At 48.9% G+C, this 20503-nt stretch overlaps 7 protein-coding genes across 7 annotated transcripts; 4 read left to right on the plus strand and 3 right to left on the minus strand.

The window, feature by feature from the left end:
* Positions 1 to 300: 300 nt before the first annotated feature.
* LAJ45_02555 (uncharacterized protein) lies at positions 301 to 2258 on the minus strand (the record flags this gene model as incomplete). Its single annotated transcript, XM_046112146.1, has 4 exons — positions 301 to 1492; positions 1560 to 1854; positions 1933 to 2043; positions 2141 to 2258. 4 exons carry the CDS (start codon positions 2256 to 2258, stop codon positions 301 to 303), a joined length of 1716 nt encoding a protein of 571 aa, XP_045975046.1.
* Positions 2259 to 2392: 134 nt separating this feature from the next.
* On the minus strand, positions 2393 to 2989 carry LAJ45_02556 (uncharacterized protein; the record flags this gene model as incomplete). Its single annotated transcript, XM_046112147.1, has 3 exons — positions 2393 to 2553; positions 2624 to 2708; positions 2978 to 2989. The coding sequence occupies 3 exons, from the start codon at positions 2987 to 2989 to the stop codon at positions 2393 to 2395; spliced, it is 258 nt and encodes an 85-aa protein (XP_045975047.1).
* Positions 2990 to 7479: 4490 nt separating this feature from the next.
* LAJ45_02557 (uncharacterized protein) lies at positions 7480 to 8950 on the plus strand (the record flags this gene model as incomplete). Its single annotated transcript, XM_046112148.1, has 3 exons — positions 7480 to 7606; positions 7682 to 8119; positions 8193 to 8950. 3 exons carry the CDS (start codon positions 7480 to 7482, stop codon positions 8948 to 8950), a joined length of 1323 nt encoding a protein of 440 aa, XP_045975048.1.
* Positions 8951 to 10722: 1772 nt separating this feature from the next.
* LAJ45_02558 (uncharacterized protein) lies at positions 10723 to 11732 on the plus strand (the record flags this gene model as incomplete). Its single annotated transcript, XM_046112149.1, has 2 exons — positions 10723 to 11207; positions 11270 to 11732. The coding sequence occupies 2 exons, from the start codon at positions 10723 to 10725 to the stop codon at positions 11730 to 11732; spliced, it is 948 nt and encodes a 315-aa protein (XP_045975049.1).
* A 686-nt stretch (positions 11733 to 12418) lies between these two features.
* On the minus strand, positions 12419 to 13099 carry LAJ45_02559 (uncharacterized protein; the record flags this gene model as incomplete). Its single annotated transcript, XM_046112150.1, has 1 exon — positions 12419 to 13099. One exon carries the CDS (start codon positions 13097 to 13099, stop codon positions 12419 to 12421), a length of 681 nt encoding a protein of 226 aa, XP_045975050.1.
* Positions 13100 to 14700: 1601 nt separating this feature from the next.
* Positions 14701 to 15255, plus strand: LAJ45_02560 (uncharacterized protein; the record flags this gene model as incomplete). The annotated part of the gene is made up of 3 exons (XM_046112151.1): positions 14701 to 14929; positions 15048 to 15135; positions 15195 to 15255. The coding sequence occupies 3 exons, from the start codon at positions 14701 to 14703 to the stop codon at positions 15253 to 15255; spliced, it is 378 nt and encodes a 125-aa protein (XP_045975051.1).
* A 2557-nt stretch (positions 15256 to 17812) lies between these two features.
* LAJ45_02561 (uncharacterized protein) lies at positions 17813 to 19523 on the plus strand (the record flags this gene model as incomplete). The annotated part of the gene is made up of 2 exons (XM_046112152.1): positions 17813 to 18868; positions 18927 to 19523. 2 exons carry the CDS (start codon positions 17813 to 17815, stop codon positions 19521 to 19523), a joined length of 1653 nt encoding a protein of 550 aa, XP_045975052.1.
* Between the last annotated feature and the right edge of the window lie 980 nt (positions 19524 to 20503).

Below are 20503 nucleotides of genomic sequence, written 5' to 3' on the forward strand. Positions count from 1 at the left end.
GGCAAATATGTAATTATGGCCGGAGAAAGCAAAAAAAAAAAAAACTCTATTCTTACACGACAATGCATGACGATGTATCCTCAATTTCGAATGTGTGTGGGGGGGATAAAGGTAAAATAAAACCTAATTAATGCAAGCTCAATAACACAAACATTCCATCGCGAGAAGAGACAAAAAACAAGCTTAAAACCCAGTATACAAAGTTCAAAGTCCAAGAAAGGGACACCCAAAACACAAAGACACAACACAAAAAGCATTCACATATCGTGCCCTCCTCTCTGTTCTTCCCTCTCTCTGTCTCTAGTGTTTGTGCTTATAGTCCCCATGATAGCAATCGACCCCTGCAGTCTCAAACCCGTCCTTTGCGAGCTCATGCAAGCTCCTGCCCATCCACGGGTACTCCCTTACCTGGCTCACCAGCATTCCACCTTCCTCCACCTCCTCCATGGTGACGGCCCTGTCGACCCCTTTCTCCTTGAGCTCCTCCGTCACGGCGTCAACATCAATCTCGAGAAAGTCCTTGATGAAGTTTCCAACATCCGTGTTCTCGTGGTTCCCGTGCAGTCTCTCGGACCCCTTGCTTCCGTAGATGTTCACGTCGACGCCAGAGTGTCCGTGGGTGCTCCAGCCGACCTGCGCGCGCCGGGAGATGATGTCTGCGAGAACCCAGGCGGCACCGGACTTGGCGGCCTTGAGCGCCTCGATCTCGTCCTCGGAGGCGTCGTGGACGCCGAGACCTTCCTCGAGGATGATCTTCTTGACGAACTCGTCTTCCGAAGAGCTGGATCCGCTGTAACCGGCGTATTTGGCGGCGAGGTACTCGGAGGAGGATGAGGCATTGGCAAGGACCTCAGGGTACCAGAGATACTCGGGGTAGCTGGCGTGGAGCTGTCTAGCGAGTGCCAGACCACCGGTCTCGTGGTCACTGGTAGCGACGAGGACACTGGGGTTCTTTGCGTTTTCAACAAACTTGAGAACCCTGTTGAAGGCCTTGTCGTAACCAAGCACCTCTCGCACCTGTGCAGCCGGATCGTTACCATGGCCGGCATGATCAATTCTGCTGCCCTCAACCATGAGGAAGAAACCCTTGTCGCTGTGCTTGGTGGCCTCCTCCATCACCCTCAATGCAACCTCCGTCATCTCGTCGAGACTGGGGTACTCCTCGTCCTTACGGTCAATCTCGAAGGGAATGTCGGTTGACGCAAACAGTCCGAGAAGCGGAAGCTTAACCTTCTTACCCTTCTCAAGGGAGTCGAAACCCTTACGGCCAGACACATACTGGAAGCCGAATTTCTCCTGGGCCTCCGTGACAAGATCCCGGTCATCCTTACGGCAGGAACCTTCGGTGCTGTTGGGGAGGAAGTGGCAAGCACCACCACCCATCATCAGATCCACAACGCGTCCAAGAGGATAGTCGCCGAGCTGTTGCTCCGCAATACGGTCCTCCTCCATACGCATGTTGACATGGGCAGAGAAACAAGCAGGCGTAGCACTACATCGAACAACATCAGCTCCAATTCTAATCCAAGCTCCGGGTGATATTGAAGGAGAGTACATACTCAGTAAGCCTAGTGGTGACCACCAACCCAGTCATGTAACCCGCCTTCTTTGCAGCCTCTAAAACAGTTCCGCAGGGCGATCCATCTGGTAGCACAGAGATCGCACCATTGTAACTCTTGATACCGCACGAGAATGCGGTCGCTCCGGCGGCCGAGTCGGTCACCAAGCTGTTTGTAGAGCGGGTCCTGCTGGTCCCGATAAGGTGCTTATCGAGCGTAAGGGTGTTGTCCCATGAGAGCCCGTCTGTGAGCTGGCGGTACTCGCGCGTGAGGGCGAGTGACGTCGGTCCCATACCTATATCAACCGTATTAATACAAGACCTAACCCTATCCCCCCCTCCTCCTCCTCCTCTAATGAAGACGGAGAACCTACCATCGGAGACCATAAACACAATGTTTTTCTTCCCCGAGGGCGGAAACTTGTCGAGCCCACTGCCCGGTGCAGTGTCTGCGTGAACCCACATCACCGCAATGACGACAATACCTGCAATTAACGTTAGCTAGCTACCCCCCCCCCCGCCCCTACAATCTCCACACCCCCCCCATAACCATAACCGTAACCGGGACTGTAGTAAACTTACCAACGGTGGCCACAGCGGCCCAAACACCCAGCCCGATCTGCATCCAGCCCTGCCATTTGCAGCGCTGCTTGCGGGGGCCGCCGAGCAGCGAGTCTTCTTGGCCGTCGAGGTCTGACATTTTTTTTCTCTATATGTATTTATCGTCTGTATGTGCTGTAAGAGGGAGAGAGAGAGAGAGAGGGTGGAGATAGTGAGTGAGTGAGTGAGTGAGTGGGAGAGTAAGTGAAGGATGGATAGATGGTGCTCTAACTGCTACGCAACAACGCAGGATGAGGTGGTGGGCCGTATCGGGTTGGCTGAGCGCGAGTCTGCCGGGTAGAAAGGGACTAACGAAGGGTCAGCGAGCGAGATGCGGCTTCGTTCAGGGGCTGTTGGCGCGGGTTGGCTGGGGGATCGCCCGGGGATGGCCAAGACTGGAGTGCTCGCGTGCTCAGTCAGGGTAGAGCAGAGGGGAGGGGAGTGATATTCTGAGTGAGTACTTACCTGAGTAGAGGAGAAAATTCTCGTGAGAGTGGAGGGGGATTGGTGGGTTTGGGATAAGCAGTTTTTGTTTTTTTGTGTTCTTGTGCTACGGCTCGGTACAGAGTTGGGTTACTTGAAGCTTGTGATCGATATATAGGAATACAGCGTTGTCGATACAAGTAGCTTTTTTGGATCTCAACTTTGTTTACAGAACACATTAGACAAGATGCATCTATAACAGGCAGGCATGAGTTACAGGCTCGCTATCAAAAAACCCAATTTCTGTTTCTACAGACGTACATCCTCGACAGATCACGATCACGAATGCAATATCACGTAGCACCAGTACTAATAGCGATGATAATTACAACCTACACAACCCCCCATAATGACAAACCCCCATCAAGCCCGCCGAACTGCAAAAAACTGCAACCCACCTATATGTCTACCCCGCCATGCACCACCGTCTTTTTCTTTTCTTCTTTTTCCTCTTTTCCAAAAAAGTAAACCTGAGGTTCGGATCTCTCCTCGCAGCCTAATCTCCCAGATCGATATTAGGAAGGGGACTATGGCCCCATCTTATACCCCACACTATTATCACACTATCGTGGTGAACAGACGTTATTTAATCTCCCCTCACCCCCCCCCCCCCCCCCAACCATATGGAAATTGTAATTATGGAGGAGACACTACTATGCGATTGTTGCAAAGCACCCACCCACCCACGGCGCACGCGGCCGGCAAGCCACCACAACTGCTATCTCTCCATGTATTTAATGAAGGCAGCGTTTCACGGGGGAGCGTATGTAATGAGGCTTGAGTGTACGTGTGTGTGTGCGTGCCAGTGCTCAATTGCAATTGCAATAGCATGGCATATATTGCAATTGAAATCTAAATCAAAAATGCAATAGCGGTTTACCGTTTTACCGGTGAGCGATGGCATGATCCGACTACCTACTCTACGCTGCGCTGGGTGGCCGTGGGTGGGAATTGTGTAGATTGCGAGCTGCCCTCTACTCTACTTCACTCTACTTCCGACAGATATTGCGGATGCCGTTGTTGTAGATGGATGTTTCCTTTCCGGATCCCGTCTCTGGCGAGTGACGGGCTGTGATGCCACGCTACCTAGCAATCTCTACATCTCTCCCCCCCTTCCGGGGGAACAAGCACTCTCCCCCTCCCCCCTCAATCTCTCGCCCTCTTCTAGAGAATGTAGAATAGAAGCTTCCTCGGCTTCCCACAGCCGAAGCTGCCATCAAGCCCTAATCTACCTCCCTCCCCTGCCTACCACCCTACCACCTCTAGCTCCCCCAAAAGCAGCATAGCACACCATGGCATCCATCGTATGCACGGTTGACAGCCCGCCAGCTTCCATCGGTACCGACTAGCTAGACCACTCTCTATGCTCTCCTCCACTCTACTCTAACTAGAGTAGATAGAGAGGATATTTAAAGCACCGTCATTTCCTTCCGTGCTCCCGTGCCTTCTCCCAAGCGTGCTCTACCGTTATATATGGGTTAGCTACCTGCTCTACTCCACTCTACCGTATCATATCCGAGGACCAGCTAGCTAAGCTACGAGCATCCACCCCTAAAACCGGAAACCGAGGAACAAGAGCCGGATATATCCCGACGAGCTTAAAAGCGACCCTCCCTTGTCGGGGATCTGATATGGAGGGTGTGCTAGCTATGCCGGACAGAGATAGACGAAGGGAAGTTACTGTATTTACGGTTAAGCGGGACCGTTTTATTTGGTCTAGTTTAGTTGTTTTTGTTTGGGTGCTTTGTGCTTTGTTTTTTTAGGTTAGGGTTTGAGCGATGATGTAGTTAGAGCAGCTGAATAGAGTGCTCTATGTAAGGGTCCAGTAAGGGTCCAGTATCTACAATCCCGAGGTCGGTTGTAGGTATGGTAGGGGTCTTGCTCGTATGATATATATAGAGCGCCGTGCTATCTCTAGCTAACCATTACTTAGGTTCTAGAGCAGTGGGTTCAGGTGATCTGGCGCTGTCTTTCGGCGGATTAACGAAGAAAGCGGAAAGAAGAACTCCCAGAGGGCCATAGCAGAGAAGGGAAGGGAAAGGGGGGGGGGTCTTGAAAATAGACATAGACCTCGTAACGTCCGGTTTAGTACCCGATATTTAGGTCTCAAGGCACTAGATCCAGAGGCGCAAACACGCGTATCTAGAGTACCTAGCTTCTAGCTGGGTGTAGAGTAATACAGAACCCAGATTGATGACGATGATGTGTGGGAAGGTTAAACGATGGGATTCAATCTGAGCTGAACCTCACCTTCTCACCTTTCTCACCTTCTCTCTTGCTCTAACTTTGGGATTATTGATCACGAGGGTGTGCTGCCTGCCAATCTATCTGTCAAATCGCCTATCCAGGGCCTATCCAGGACACACGCACACTTCTGGAGAAGGTATATGTAATTTCGCGGCGCCCTCGTTTTTGGCCTACCTACAATGATGCTATTTATGGCCGGGCAGGCGGCGGCGGACACACACTAAAGCAAGCGAGAGATCCGACTTGACTGAAGCACTGGCTGGCACTGTGACCTTTTTCAATTTCCCGAGAGGAGGGGGGCGGACTTTATCCGATTTGAATTAACCCTTCTGTTCTGTTCTGTATGGGAGATAGGGTAGAAATGCATCTCACAGCTGCTGCGGGAGCCCCGGACCGTCAGCAAAGTCAGTTGAATTCAATTCAGGCAGGGCCCGCCCCCAGGCGAGGGTTGTTGCCGTATGTAGATTAGGTTGTTAGGTTTTTTTTTTGTTGATGCTGTTTAACCAACGGACCAACCAGACAGGACCCAACTAGAAAAGTAACTGCCTGATTAGAGTAGACAGCTGCTCCCAGGGTGTTGTTGCTCCACAAACGCTGTGCTAGCTAGCTAGCTGGAGGGAAAACCCCGGAGTAACGGTGTCCCGGAATTCGGATCGGGTAGAAAGGGAGGGTTTGTATTGTACGGTTGCGGTTTCTCGAACATTTCCTTCTCGTGGGTATTTTCGTCCGCCGCGAGAGCGAGAGAGAGGGAGGGAGGGAGGGCTGTGCGGGCAAATCAGGTGAGGTAAGGTCAGTCAGTGGTGGGTGAGGTTAAGAAGTGAATCTCTCTCTTCTTTGCTTTGCCTGCGTTACCGAGCAGATGGAGATGGCCTATTACTGCACTTTTGAGGTCATCGTGGGAAGATAGGCAGTTGTCGTAATTGCACTTCCTGTTCGATATTTGCACTTTGCCTCTCAGGCACCTCTACGGTACGTACCTTGTACCTACATCACATCACATCACATCACACATCACACACACTCTCTCATGTAGGTACAATGCCTACTCTACATTCCTGCCTTCTTTGATCTCCTCTCTCGGCGGCCGTTACATAGGTAGAGTAGGTAGGGACGGACGAATGCTCTTTGCCCATAGGGATGATTCTCGCTGCAACTGCACATAAGACATGTCAAAGTTGCACAGAGCGAACGGGTGGGCTTCTGATCCGCGTCGGGAAATGCGACGCATGGGCGGATTCCCATTGGATGTGGCGTGGCGGCCAATGAAGTGCGCGCTGGGTGTTTTTTACTACTACTTCCTATTTGCCTAGAGTAGAGAGAGAGTTCTACTGCACTGCAGCTGCTGTATGTAGGGACGACGTTACTGTAGGACATGGGGAGCTCTTTCACCACGACTACGACCACCACCACTACCACCTGGACCTCCTCGCATCATGATGTTTGGTCTGGATTGGGGGGGCGGTAGGTAGGGATTGTGTAGATAGAGAGTGAGGGGCGGTTTTGGTTCACGCTTTGGTATTTCAATTCAAGTCTCTCTCTTTTTTTTTTTTGTGGGCTCCTTCCCCCTTCCTTCTAGTCTATGTGGGCAATCATGAGGAAACAAGTACTAGCTTCCCATTCTCTGCCCTCCTCCTCCCCCACACAGTCCTTTTTTAATACCCACCCATTCATTCACCCATTCCTGGCCTAGGTGTCTATTTTCTAGAGATTCCTTTTTTTTTTTCCCTTTTCCTATTCTTATCCTAACGCTCATTTCACAGGACGTTGACGCCCCAGCAGCTAGCTGCTACTACTTACTACTCTGCAGTTGTACCGGGTAGGAATTGACGGATTTATTGATTGCTATCGATACTATCAAGATCAGCAGCTGCAGCAATACATCTTCGTTTCCTACAAACACCCCTGCTAGCCAGCTGCTTTACCTGCTTTTTACCTAGCCAGTTCCTGTCTCTATTCTGGCTGTGACCTTTTCCTTTTTCTGTGCAGTTCGGCCACCCTCCTTCCCCAAAAACCAAGCAAGACCAAGACTATCATTTCCCCCCCCGCCGCCTCACCTTCCCTTCCTCTGTTCCTGTTCCTATTCTCACCCTCTCTCCCAAGACCCCCCCTTTCGCGGTAAGTGTGTACGTAGTGTGTGTTTTTTCGGGCCTGGTTATCTGTGTCTAGCACTTGATTGACCTCTCATACGAGAAGACGGACAAGGCGGCTGCATTCGGTTGCATCTTTCCATAAAGTTTACATTCCCGCCCTCTCGTCCTTTTTCTTTCCTTCCCTTCCTTCCTTCCTCTCTTCCTCTCTCTCCTCCTCTCCTGCTTACCTGTCTCTCAACCCCCCCCCCCCTCCTCCTCTCCTCCTCTCCTCTCCCCCCGCCCCTTCAGTCGAGATTCGTTCGTTCACGCTCGCTGTTTGTCTGTCGTTCTAATCTCAATCCCACTTTCGTTCCTTAATCATATTTGTTATTGAAATATATATTTCTTTTTCGATTAACTATCACTCGGTGTTTTTGGTTTCTTTTTGACCATCCGAGTATAGGTCTATACTATCCTATATACCACCCCACCAAATACAATACCCCCGATAACAATTAAATAATGGTCCAACTCTTCAACACCCTCATTCTCACGGCCGCCGTCCTCGGCACCGTCGCCTACGCCCAAATCACCGCCGAGTGCGGCGTCGGCCTCGGAAACTGTCCTTCCGACAAGCCCTGCTGTTCCCGTATGTTCTCCCCCGCTCCCCTCCAATGACCGCACCCCAATTCCTCCCATAAACTAACGCTCAATGGCACCCCAGAATACGGCGTCTGCGGAGTCGGAGCCTACTGCCTCGGCGGGTGCGACCCCAAGCACTCGGCCACCATCGACTCGTGCGCGCCCGCACCCATGTGCAAGAACATCGACAGTACCTTCAGCAACCTGGACCGCATCGCCGACAAGACAAAATATCTCGGCGACCCGAGCAAGGCGGACTGGGTTGCGGACGGCGAGCCTACCATCTACGACAACCAGCTGCTACTGACAATGGCGCCCGACACTGTAGGAACAGTCCTAGCAAGTACGAACTATGTGTGGTACGGCAAGATCTCGGCGACGCTCAAGACGAGCAGGGGCAAGGGCGTGGTGTCGGCGTTTATCTTGTTGAGTGATATGAAGGACGAGATTGATTATGAGTGGATTGGTGTGGATCTGGATACAACGCAGACAAACTTTTACTGGCAGGGAGTACCGAATTGTGAGTATTTATCTGTTCCGGGATTGGGCTTTGGTTTGCTGTGGAGGTGGGATGGTTTGCTGATAGGGCGCAGACACAAATGGTGGGAACATCTCTCTCTCGGAGGACACCTACAACAACTTCCACACCTACGAGGTCGACTGGACCCCCGATACCGTTACCTGGTCCGTCGACGGCCAGGTCGGTCGTGTGCTCAAGAAATCCGATACCTACAACTCCACCACCAAGCAGTACAACTACCCCCAGACCCCCTCGCGCGTGCAGCTCTCCCTCTGGCCCGGTGGTCTTGCCTCCAACGCTCCCGGAACCATTGCTTGGGCCGGTGGTGAGATTGACTGGGACTCACAGGACATCAAGGACAACGGCTACTACTACGTGACCTTCAAGGAGGTCAAGATTGAGTGCTACGACCCCCCCTCAGATGCGAAGAAGAGTGGAAGCGGCTCCGTCTCCTACATCTACGACGACGCCGCCGGCTACGAGAGCAACGTCGTCATGACCGACAAGGGCACCGTCATGAAGAGCTTCCTCGGCACCGGCAAAAACATGACCGCCGCACTCCCGGCATCAAAGACCAGCAGTGGGGCATCGCCGAGCGCAACCGATGTCGAGACCATCCCCGGATTGACTGGTGCCGGTACCGGCGCGAACGGTTTGAGGGGTGAGGAGGAGACCACCACCACTGGGTCGGCGTCGACCAGCAGCGAGACCGCCGCAAGTGGGTCGTCGGATTTTGTGCAGCAGGCACAGGGATCCGGAGCAGATAGAGTTAGGATCGGTGGTGTGGTGGCCCTTATGGCCGCTGTTTTCGTCGGCGCTGTTGCTTTGTAGACGGTGTGTGCGTGCATAGTAGTGGAGTGGTTTATTGCGGAGGTGCCGTGTGTTTTATAACTCGCCTTTTTTTTTCTATTGTCCATTTTTTTTATTGCCCGTCGTACGTGCGTGCGTCCTCCGGGGGTGGTTGGTGGTGTGAAGGCGGGTGGGGCGGGGGAGAAAGAGGCTGAGATAATAGTCCCCTTTCACCCCTTTCACCCCTTTCACCCCTCCTCTCCCCTTCCCCGTACCCTCCCGGTACTGTAATCTTTAGTTTTTGTGCATTGTGTGTTTTCTTGATGGCTGCTTTTGTATTGTATTGTACCTTTGGCCGTTATTGCTGCTGTGGATTTTTTTATGGGTAGAAGAAAGAAGGACTGACGCTTATGTCATATTGTTTATTGCTGTACGGTACCTAGCTGATAGGAAGGATAAGAATTAAGAGAAGAGAAAGAAAGAGGGGCCGGTTACATGTTAACTACATGTAGCTGCTCTATCTCTATTATATCATAACCCCGGGCTGTCATTGGTTGAGGTGTCGAGTGATGTTTCGTGAGGCGCTGATCCTGGTCTTGGGCATGGGAGTGGAGAGTGTCAGGGGTCTGGCAGGGTAAGGGTGCTTAATTTCAGTCGGGGAGCATGGACGAGAGTAGAGAGGGAATTGGCGCTGTCTGTTAGTCTGTGACGGTGCTACTGTTACTGCTACTACTGTTAAGTTAATACTGAAGTACTATTGTGGCGGCTGTCATCCAACCGCTGGGGTGGGATGATGCCCACACAGCCCAGCTTAGTAGTAGGTGGTAGCAACAATCCCCAAATCCCCCAACATTCCAATCTTCCAGTCCCCCAATTCTCCAATTCGCCAATCCCCAATTCTAGAGCCAATCCCGAACCAAGTATTAACTCCGAACCCAATCCCGCACCCCCGAGACCGCGATAGCTATATGGGCCCGCTTTATCCAACGCGTGTTATATGCCGAGCTCCTAAACGGGACGAGATCAGGTCATGCAATATTAACGTTTTAGATACCCACCTACCTACTTGGGCCGCGCAACTAATCTAACCAACTATTTGCACTGGGCCAGCTAGGGATAATCCCTCGCTCGCTAATATTTGTAGACTAACGGTCCCTATTAAACTGCCTGCTGTACTGCACTGATCATAAAACAAGCATTGCCCCACGGGCCCTGGCCATGGATGGAAATAAGATTTGACTTCTTACTTGCAGCTAGCTAGCTATAGGCGGGCTCTGTCAATACATATACATACCTACCATTTGACTCACCGCCCGAACACACCCTACTGGCTAACAAAGCACGTCAATCCAGCCAATCACACACAGGAGTCTACTAGAGAACTAGGAAGGGCTAGCTACTATCGCCGCTGCCAAGGCGCTGGATGTGGTGCGGATCAAGCTTATTTTTATTAATAATACGGCGCAGCGTGGTACAGACGCATATGGTGGCTCAGTTGGAGAGAAAAGCACTGGCATGAATTGGGGGGGGGGGGGGGGGTTGAGTTAGGGGTTAATTGAGAGGAGGAGGACTGAAAATAGATTGGGGAGAAAAATAAGAAATAAGAAAGAGAGGAAATTATAGGAAGCGGGGGGAAGGGGTGTATAAGAAGACAGAGGGAGTACCACTGTGATAACTTTTCCAGGCCCAGCGGCATCTACAGCACTTCTTCTTCTTCTTCTTCTTCTTCACAGCATATCACCATTTACTAGAATTAGCAGTAGTCGTAATTAATACCAGTCCCTCCCTAGTACACCCTACCATCAACCATCACAATGCGCTTCTCCCAGACCACCCTCCTCGCACTCGCCGTCGGCCTCGTCCAGGCCACCATCTCCTTCAACAGCAGCCTCGAATCCGACGACGACGAGATGTACTGGAACGCCATCATCCGGCCCAGCGCGCCGCTGACCTCCGCCTGCACGGCCGCCTGGGCCGCCCCCATCCCCTGCTCCGACTGGCTGCTCAAGTTCCAAGGCTCCAGCTCCCTCTCCGAGGCCGACGTCTTCAACCTCCCCGTGCTCTCCGAGCTGTGCGCGCCCGAGTGCATCGCGGGGCTCGAGTCGTGGCGCGACGACCTGCGCGATGCGTGTACCGACGAGGACGTCGCTGCCGCTAACACAGTCGACCTGACGCGGTCGACGGATGCGGCGACAAAGTGGGAGGGGAGCGAGAGGGGTCAGTTCTTCCTCAGTAGCTTTTTGAACGAGAGTATGTACATGGTGGAGTATCTCTACTATGCCGGGTGTCTTAAGGACCTGTCAGTACCCCCACCCCCCCCCCTTCTCTCCCCCTCTAGCATAAAAACTAACAATCCCACAGTCCCACAGACACATTCTGCTACCTCCTCCCCTCCACCGACCCCTTCATCGCAGGCCCCAGCGAGGACATCACAAATATCACCGACCCCACCTCCGACGCCGCAAAGGCATACTGCAACAGCAGCTGCACCACGCAGCAGAACCTGTGGATGCTCGATATTGTCGGTCCCACCGTCGCCGAGGCCGACTTCTCGGACCAGGCCAACGCCACCACGCTCTGCCCCGGCCTCGACACAAGCAAGTATCCGTTCCTTGCCGAGATAGACGGCGGGAACAGTACTTCTGGCTCCGGTGGAAGTGGAAGCAGCAGTGGGAGTGGGAGTGGGAGTGGGAGTGGGAGTGGGAGTGCCAGCGGGAATAGCACGGAGGAGGGCGCGGCGGTGATGCTGAGGGGGGAAAGTGCGCTTGTGTGGGGCGTTGCGGCGGTGGTGGGCGCTGTGGCGGCGGGGTTTAGTGGGTTGTAGATAGAATATATGTGCTTTGCGCTTTGTAGATAGCTGTGTTTTGTGTTTTTGGGCTCGTCTTTAGAATTGAATAATAATGATGTGGGGGAACAATATGACCGAGTGAGAATCTGTGACTGGAGCTAAGTTGAGGTTGCATTAGCCTTTGGCTAGCGTGCACATCGCAACACTTGATGGCCACATGAGAATGAGACCAAGCTTATATGGTATTCTCAACTGGATACATGTGTATCTATTCAACAAAAGCAATATTGTGCATCAAAGTAATAATGCGGGTTTCTTGGCAACGCCTCTTAAGATTGACATACATACAGCATGCAGAGTAGTCGCCGGTTGTGGTAAATTACACAAAGGGAACAAGTCGAATTAATAATCAATGATCAACAAAAAAAAAAAAAGAGAAGAATCGAGGTACAAATACTATTGTGTGTGTAAAGTAGGTAGTTACATTATTCAGTCCCTTCATATCGACCTGTAATTAGAACCCCCCCCACATGTATACCATCTCCCAATAAAAAGTCAAAAAATTGAAAAGTGAAGGGAAAAAAAGAGAGAGAAAAAAGAGAAAAATAACAACCAAGTGCGTTACAAGTAAAAGTGTCCACAATAGATGCGGTGGCAAACAGATTATACCAGCTAGATATCCAAAGGTCCATTGCAATCCATATTATGTAGTTGACCAAGTATTAGTAGGTAGGCTCAAAATAACCCCAATCTGCCGACCATTGAGGTTGAATATAATTGTAGTTGTATAAATCCTGGGTATAATAAGGTGCTATAGTACCACCATTCAAATCTGGTAGAGGTCCAAAGCTCACAGCCATCATTGGCTTGCCTTGTTGGGCAGGCCCTTCATAGAACTTCCATTGTGCGTATGGTAAAGCTTGAAACGAGAGGAGCCCCCTCTCTTCAAGCGCACGCTGTCTGGGCTGGTATTCTTTTGCTTCCGGGTTCAAGCAGTGCGTTGCTCCCACCCGCACTGGAGCCGTTATTTCCAGTGGTTGAGGAGAGGTAGAGCTAGTGACGGCGATCATTGACTCTCCAATAGTAGGGGTGCGGTTTGCAGCCTCAAGCATGCTCAGATGCCTTTTAGCAGCCTTCTTCCTCTTACGCTCCTGGATCTCAGGCCATATACGCCTCTGAAACTCCTCTGGCGAAACGTAATAAGTGGTTCCATCATATTCCACGGGTCCCGCACCCACTCCGGATCCCGTCTGTACCAGCTGAGCGGGTATGGTGGGTATGGGTATAGGCAGTCCTGCCGGATCGATGATCAGCGGCGGGAATCCTGCTACTGCTCCGGCGCCATAGCCATATGGTGTAGATTTCGCTTCGTTCCAGAGCTCTCCTCCGTCGCCGAAAGGCATGTACCTGCACCAATCACAGGCGGACGGGTGCCCGCAGGGACTGCCTTGTCTAACGTGTTTCTGTCTCAGATTAACTACCATACATCGATGCCCTGGCCCTTTGGCACGGCGACAGAGATGGGTGAGATAATATATGAAGGTGTTGCAGGGCGAGATATGGTGGAAAACGTCGTATTGACACATTTCTTCTCTTTACTGTACTCGTGCCTGTGCTTATTTGTGAGAGTACGCTGCTGTGGGTGAGGGTAGTTGCAGACAGTGAAATTTTAGCTGGGATTGGGGAGGGTGGAAGGTGTAGAGGAGAAAGGCTTCTTCTTCTTTTCCTTCTTCTTTTTCTTCTTCTTCTTCTACTGCTGCGCTGCTGATGATGCTTGCTCTTTCTTGAAGAGTACTAATAATCCGCAGTAGTTCCTGTTAGGAGATAGAGCGAAATAGAGATTAAGAGTGAGCTTGCTCGAAAGTCTGCAGGCAGGTACGGTATTTTTGAGGGAATTATTGATGTGTGTGTGCCCTGATGTGATGTACAAGGCAAAACAGGGCAGAGCAAGGAAGAATAGGTAGCAGCAGCTAGGTAACGTGCATTCTATGTATCCCGATCCATCTCCATAGAATCGTACACGTGAGGGAAACTGCAGGTTGTAAGCCGATTTGCTGGCAGAATTGTATTCGACGAACGCACGCACGCAATAAATGTGGCTTTCCGTTTAACTGGCTGGAATAATTGTATTTATTGCGCTGTCTCCGGTCCCAGACGGGCGGAAATCCTCCCATGGATGGATGGACAGACACTGCTACTGCTGACTGGCTGACTGACTATACTATGCCCCACGGGATCCTTATAATTTGATCTTGAGATCGATCTAAGAGTAGTAACCGGCGTGGAAAATACCACCTATGGCGGCTTAAGAATTATATGATCGCCGAAGAAGGTGAATTCAGATCTCCTTGCTGGCTGGCCATATAGTCCATGCGGATGAACGAAGATGGGAAAGGTGATGCAGGAAACCTTCTTGCCTGTTTTCTACCCATCTCCTACTAGTCAATCTAGATCTGCCGAGGAGGATGAAGTGGGGTAATGGTGGTCCATAGAGAGTATCTACTGGTTTATGTATTAGTTAACTTTCGGATGAACGCTTCTGTGTCCTATTCGTTATCACCGGCATGAGGAGAAGGGGATGGATCAGGGTTACTCTGGGCCTGATTGGATGATATGAGAATGTACTCTAGAACTTAAAAAAAGAAAAAAAGAGTGGCATATTTATGCATTCAACCATAGGCTAGGGATATGTAGGAGGAAGAAAAGAAAAGAAAAAAAAGGAAGGGCAGAGTTCCCAGATGTGTTAGAAGCCGTGGTCTTAGTCGATGAGGCTAGTCCAGGGTCTGGCCGAATCCCTGGCTTGACTACATGTAGCTCTCATCTCAATTGTTTGGCAGGTAGGTGCATATTTGAGCATGTCTTACATACGGCCAACGGCAATGTGTGTGTCCCGAGTGATAAACTGTGATAGGCGTACGCCCGAGTTAGTCAGCACTCCCAACGCTCTGACATATGCTTGTTTTGACCTCACCCCATCGTCTCCTAGCCCCCTAACATACACGCGATGCAGAAGAAAGAACAAAATAAACCAAAACGGGTGAAGAAACCGTACGACATCAAGAAGGCGGATCTTGATCTTGCTGGCTATAGAAAAGAGCTAGCTGATCGATCACCCGCGCATCTTTTCCAACGGGCAATAACTTCTTTGCGCGCATCTCGGCAGTTCCATCTGTATCTGTTACTTCAAGCTATCGCTGCGTTCTACGGGTACGGGCAGTTTATGTTCTGCATAGGTTCGTCTAACTCTTATTTATATTTAGCATCGGCCACTCGGGAGTAGTATGTAGGCTTGAAGTGTATACTTGCCGCGTTGAGGAAAAGTCGAACGACTACTAAATGAACGGAAACCAGGAATTTTATGGATGTGCTATGTGAATACTGGGACCAGAAAAGACGGGGAAAAGAGCGCATATTCGGTCTTTAACAAAAACGTCGAAGCGTATGAGTTCAAAATATTTCAAAAAAAAACTTTTTACAAACGCTGATATGAGGATTTAGTATTGATGGAGCTACAAATCTGGAATACCTTGATCGGGAGATCAGAAGACAAATTTATTGAAGTGTTTTTACCCACAACAATAATAGCTTGCTTATTATCTGTGAAGCACACTATGAGCACAAGTACACATAATCCACGGGAATCGGTTTTAAAAGTTCTGGTAAAATGTACTTAATTCAAGATTGAACGAACTGTGCATAACACGGACCGTGCGGGCCGTGACGTGACAGAACAGTTAAAAACCTAAGTTATTATACTCACATTAATCACATTATGTTGTCTAAGGCGTCTAACTGTGGCGTCCATGTTCCGGACCCTAGACTAGCTGAAAGGACTACTCTAGCTAATGTCTTGTGTTACCTTGGCTTTCGGCTCCAGGCAATTGAAAGAATTCAATCGGGCTTTTTATGATTGAACGCCACAAAATTCCCATGGGTCACAAACAACTAAAAACTGGAACCCGCTGCAAGAAATACAGCCGTCTCGTCCCGATAGTGTCGAAGAGATTGGTTAGAACGGGACTAGGGCTAGACACTGCCCAAGTTTGTATGCTTTTTCAATTCTCAGGCTTAGCTCTAAGTTTAAGGTTGATCGATTTGATCTCGTTACATGCATACTTATACCTTCTACGCTATGAATTAGTGACCCCGCTATGTATTAGGAAAGTAAAAATTTGACGACTTCAAAGTCGATCTGAGCTGCAACGTTCAACTATAATAAGTTGAATCCTAATGGCCACCACCACCGAGTTCGTTAGCCATGATGCAGTTCAGCCGGATAGAAATGTGATTTCTTCCCTTGGGAAAACGACAGAAAATTCGAGTTGCCACTAAGCAGCCCAATAGTTGCCGTACTACATGTAATTGAATGAAGGGCTGCATATCAAAATTGGGGCTAGGATATGAAACGAACCTGGATCACGGAATTGTTACATAGTATTGTGATACAAGTGAGAACCTCTTCAGTGGTTATGATATCATTGATAGCAAATAATTTATTAAATGTTGAAGTATCTCCTCCTAGAACCATAACAACCTAAATTGATATCAAGATAACTGAAACCAGTTATTCTGCAAACTATACGAGTTCTACGAAACAGTTATGTGAGCGTAAATGGTTCGTGATAACGGACAGATAACCAATTAAACGGTCTGGTTAGGGGTATTTGCCATTAGGGTGCCGCATTCCCTGGCTAATGCACGGATAGCCACGATTATCCCAACTTACCGCCATCACTGTCGACATGTCTCCGTACTCACGGACTGGAGATACCGCTGCCGCTGCCATACCGACCGTTGCAGACCTGAGAGAACTAGAAGAGGACCGAGATTATTATTGAGCTAGTGAGGAAGATCATACATGTATGTAAGTTGGCCGAACACCCACCTTCCCGCAAGCCCGGATGTCAAAATTGAACGGCTGGATATGTCCGTTTGCACGGTTCTAATCCCACGAGTATGTAATGACAAATGTGACGAATAGGGAGGGGGAGGCTGAGCTACAATGCAAACTCCCGTTAGCTGGGAGGGGTTCTTTGTTCTCCAAGAAAGTACATACCAACATGCAGCACGTGCATTCCCACTTTATCCCACCCAATGGATCCACGGAATTAAAGGGCCTCAATGCGGATAGAGTACATACTTAGGGCTCATATTGTGTTATTCAATGCTACTCAAAGTGTGCCTGGGGAAAACGTGGCGACACTCTAATCAGTTAAGTGCCTGCATGAGCTAATCAGTACTAGTAACGATTATTTTCTCCCACACCAGCACTGTGCACTAATGGTTCTTTCACCCTAGTGATGATACTCTGGTAGCAGGCGTTACAATAATACATGTATCATTGATATTTGTGATATTGATAACTGATAATTAAAAAAGAGATCGATCTATACTGCATGACGTTATTGAACCATCTCTGGTAGGTTTGTACTATGATAGAGATCCACGATCGATACCCATGCTTCCGGCATCACTGGGGCGATTTGATCTATGACTTAAAACACATATACTTGCCAAATGTAACCAAGCCACCTCTAAATCGACCATCTTCCAATATTTGATATTACTTTCTTTTTAGGTGTGCTGCAACTGCCCGAAAGTCCATCTGCTTGCACCCTAATCTTTCCCTCTAGTCTGCAGGCTTGTAGTAGCATTTCATCCTACCCTAATTGTACTTGTATGTGCGCCCATAAACCACAAGACCTTTTCTCTCCGCAGCCCAAGCTAAAAAATTTATTTCATTTTTATTTTTATTTTATTTTACTTAAGTTCTCTAGAGACCTTTGTTGATGGCCCCTTCTAAAAAAATCTAGCCATTAATGTAGTACAGAGTTACCTACATAGCCTCAGCAACTATAATACTCACTCCTCCAGGTCAGTCTGTCATCTACACATCTTATCTTCCCTGATTCTGCAGTGATGTTCGTTTCCGTTCGAGAGCTGGCAAAGCAAATTGTTCTGAGTTGGCAAGAAGAGAGCAGCTGACTCTTAATAAGAAGCTTCGATTCCCCTCTTAAATATCCAGCAGGGGTAAGAGCTTGACGCTCTAGTGAATTCAAAAAAAAAACACTCAATATCAAGATCGATATCTGTATCCAGCTATTTCACTCACAGATATGACCACCTCCAGCTCCTACGGCCCAATGATCAAGTACGAAATGGATACCGTCGAGGGAGCCCTCCCTACCATGTCGGACTGGGATTTCGATGATTCAGAAGGTTCTTCCTGCGCCGTCTGCGGTTTTCGGCCAGCCCTCTCCGCCTCGCTAGGTATAGGATTAGGATCGCAATACTGTCCGCAGCATATAGTCAATAATACACACCATGATGGTGGGTTCCATAGTCACCTATATAACCCCAACTCCACACAGACTTTTCTCGAACCGCGAATACCCTACCAATATCAGATCAACCAAATACTGCAACCATCTTCTTCTTCAACTTCTTGCAGCCAATATGACGATTACAAGATGCCCCCACACCCAATATCTCCTGTTTCAGAGTACGGACCCAATATCACCGCTTCAAAGCTGGTCGATGTAGAAGAGGAATATATCCAACTTCCATCGTCTTTGTGTGGATCACACCAAACCCAAAATAATCCTTCGAAGGAGGCTTATTTCCCGCCAAATAACTTCGTTTTAACATCGTCGTCTTCCATTCCTAGTTTCCTTTCCATATCCTTTGACAGCCCCGTTTCAACACCATACCAGTCACCCAATAAACAGGAGGAGGAATATCCCGAAACCAGTATTACGGAAGTATACGAGTCAAGTATGGTAACTGAACAGCCATCTGCTACCGATGACTTTATGTCCCAGGACACCGAGATCGATGAAGACCCGCAAGATCTCGACTTGGGAGAGATAGGGGATAGTAGAAACCTCCGAGTGGGTAGCCAGGCCCTTCAAAAGGGCACAGAATCCGAATTGAACAGCTTTAGGGGGCATTTCTTGGATGCCACACCAGTCGTCCCCATTTACAGCGACACTGATACTGATAAAACTGCGCCATATGCCGTTTTAATTCACCGCGCCCTCATGAGCTCTCCTGAAAAGAAGATGGTACTTGCAGACATATACGACTACTTCAGAGAGAAGATACCACGGTTCAAGAGAGTCAAGGGCCGTGGGTGGATGAATTCGATTCGACACAATCTATCGATGAATGGGGTAAGTACCCAATTTCAATTTCATTATGAAAGAAATTTTTTTTCTAATTGTACAATAGGCATTTCTAAAACAGGATCGCCCACCGGATGATCCAGGGAAAGGGTATATATGGGTTCTGTCTGACGAAGCAATCAAAGGCGGCGTCAAATCGACAACGCGGTACAGAAAGAGTCCTCCAGGAAGCAAAAAGAGAACAGCAGATGAAATGTTTCCGAGGAGTGGTGCAGGGAGGCGCAGGCGTAAGTCGACAAGGAAATGGACCACCCAGACAGTAAAGAATCGCTCGGGGGATCATGGACAGCCACTGTGTGAAGAGGAAACGACAGTTTCACAAACACCTGTTTTTCATTATGAGAATATAGCATCGCCTGATGGGGTCGAGGAGCAAATGATAGACTATAGTCTAGCTAGTGAACAGAACTCGAACATTCAGAACGCCCTCAACCACGACTGCTTTGAACCTATCCCGATTAAGGATTACTCCAATTGCTATGCTAGTTTCCCTCACCCTGGGATGTCAAGCAGATTGTATATTCCTGAGAGTGAGGATGATTTATGTCTCGAGGGTACTTTACATGGATTTGATGACCAATTTCGTGATCAGTATGCGCTGGTAACTGACTCTCATGTAACTGGTTCCCAGGGCACTAATTAATTGGTACTGGCATTTTCTTTTTTTTTCTATCTTTTATCTACACTTTGATTTCATTTTCTGTCTTTCTATCTTTGACTACCACCGTTTTCCCATTGGAAGGTTATCTTTTGACTGTTCAACACTGATTAAGACTGTTTTAGACCGACTGCTGTACCCCCTTATGATTACTTATTTACTCCCCTGGGCTTATGGTTTGACTGTTGATATTACTATCTTTCCTTACAAGATTTTTCGTCTCTCTTCTTTTGATATGGGGCTTTTTCTTTCTTCTATCTACTTGATCTAGCATATACCTGTCAAAGCCTACTTCAAACATGACAAGATGGCTCATGAATGGTGAAAGTGAACAGTGTTGAGTGCAATTTCAATATTCTTATTGGGCAGGAAATTATCTCTAAATAAATGTACCCTTGAAGAAACAGTGATTGATATGATGGATCATATGCGATTAAAAGAAAGCATTTATTCCCTTTAGGGCCTCCTATAACCTATGACTAACTTTTTATCTCCTAATATTACTTTTAATTATAGTACCTCCTATAGTACCTATCTCCAGTCGTTCTAGATCAAGCATCAAAGATGTATGCACCAGGGTAACTACATGTACATATACTCCTTACATGTATACAAGAATGGTAGTTTCACACAAGGAAACGTTAACATTAATAAGACTGTTGATATTGAGAAACCAGATCAACCCAAAGATCATCACCTTAGCGCGTCAAACAAATCCTTATGAACTTCCGCCCGAGAAAAGATTCCCCTGCAGCTCACATTATAGAAGCCTTAGTGACAGTAATGAGGTCAAAGCGCCATCTGTAAAGTGCATAGAATTGTACTTGTAGCCGCTGTAAACTCGAGACCGGATCTCGATCTTACACGCGTACGGGAGCCCAAGCACCTGCGTACGTTGACATCCAGTCTCCAGCTTTCCCGGGCGTATCAATTTGACTGTGTTGCGTGTGCAGTGCGTCACTTGT

The sequence above is a fragment of the Morchella importuna genome (genome assembly GCF_003444635.1).
Source record: "Morchella importuna strain M04M26 chromosome Unknown Morimp01GS004, whole genome shotgun sequence".
Classification (NCBI taxonomy): domain Eukaryota; kingdom Fungi; phylum Ascomycota; class Pezizomycetes; order Pezizales; family Morchellaceae; genus Morchella; species Morchella importuna.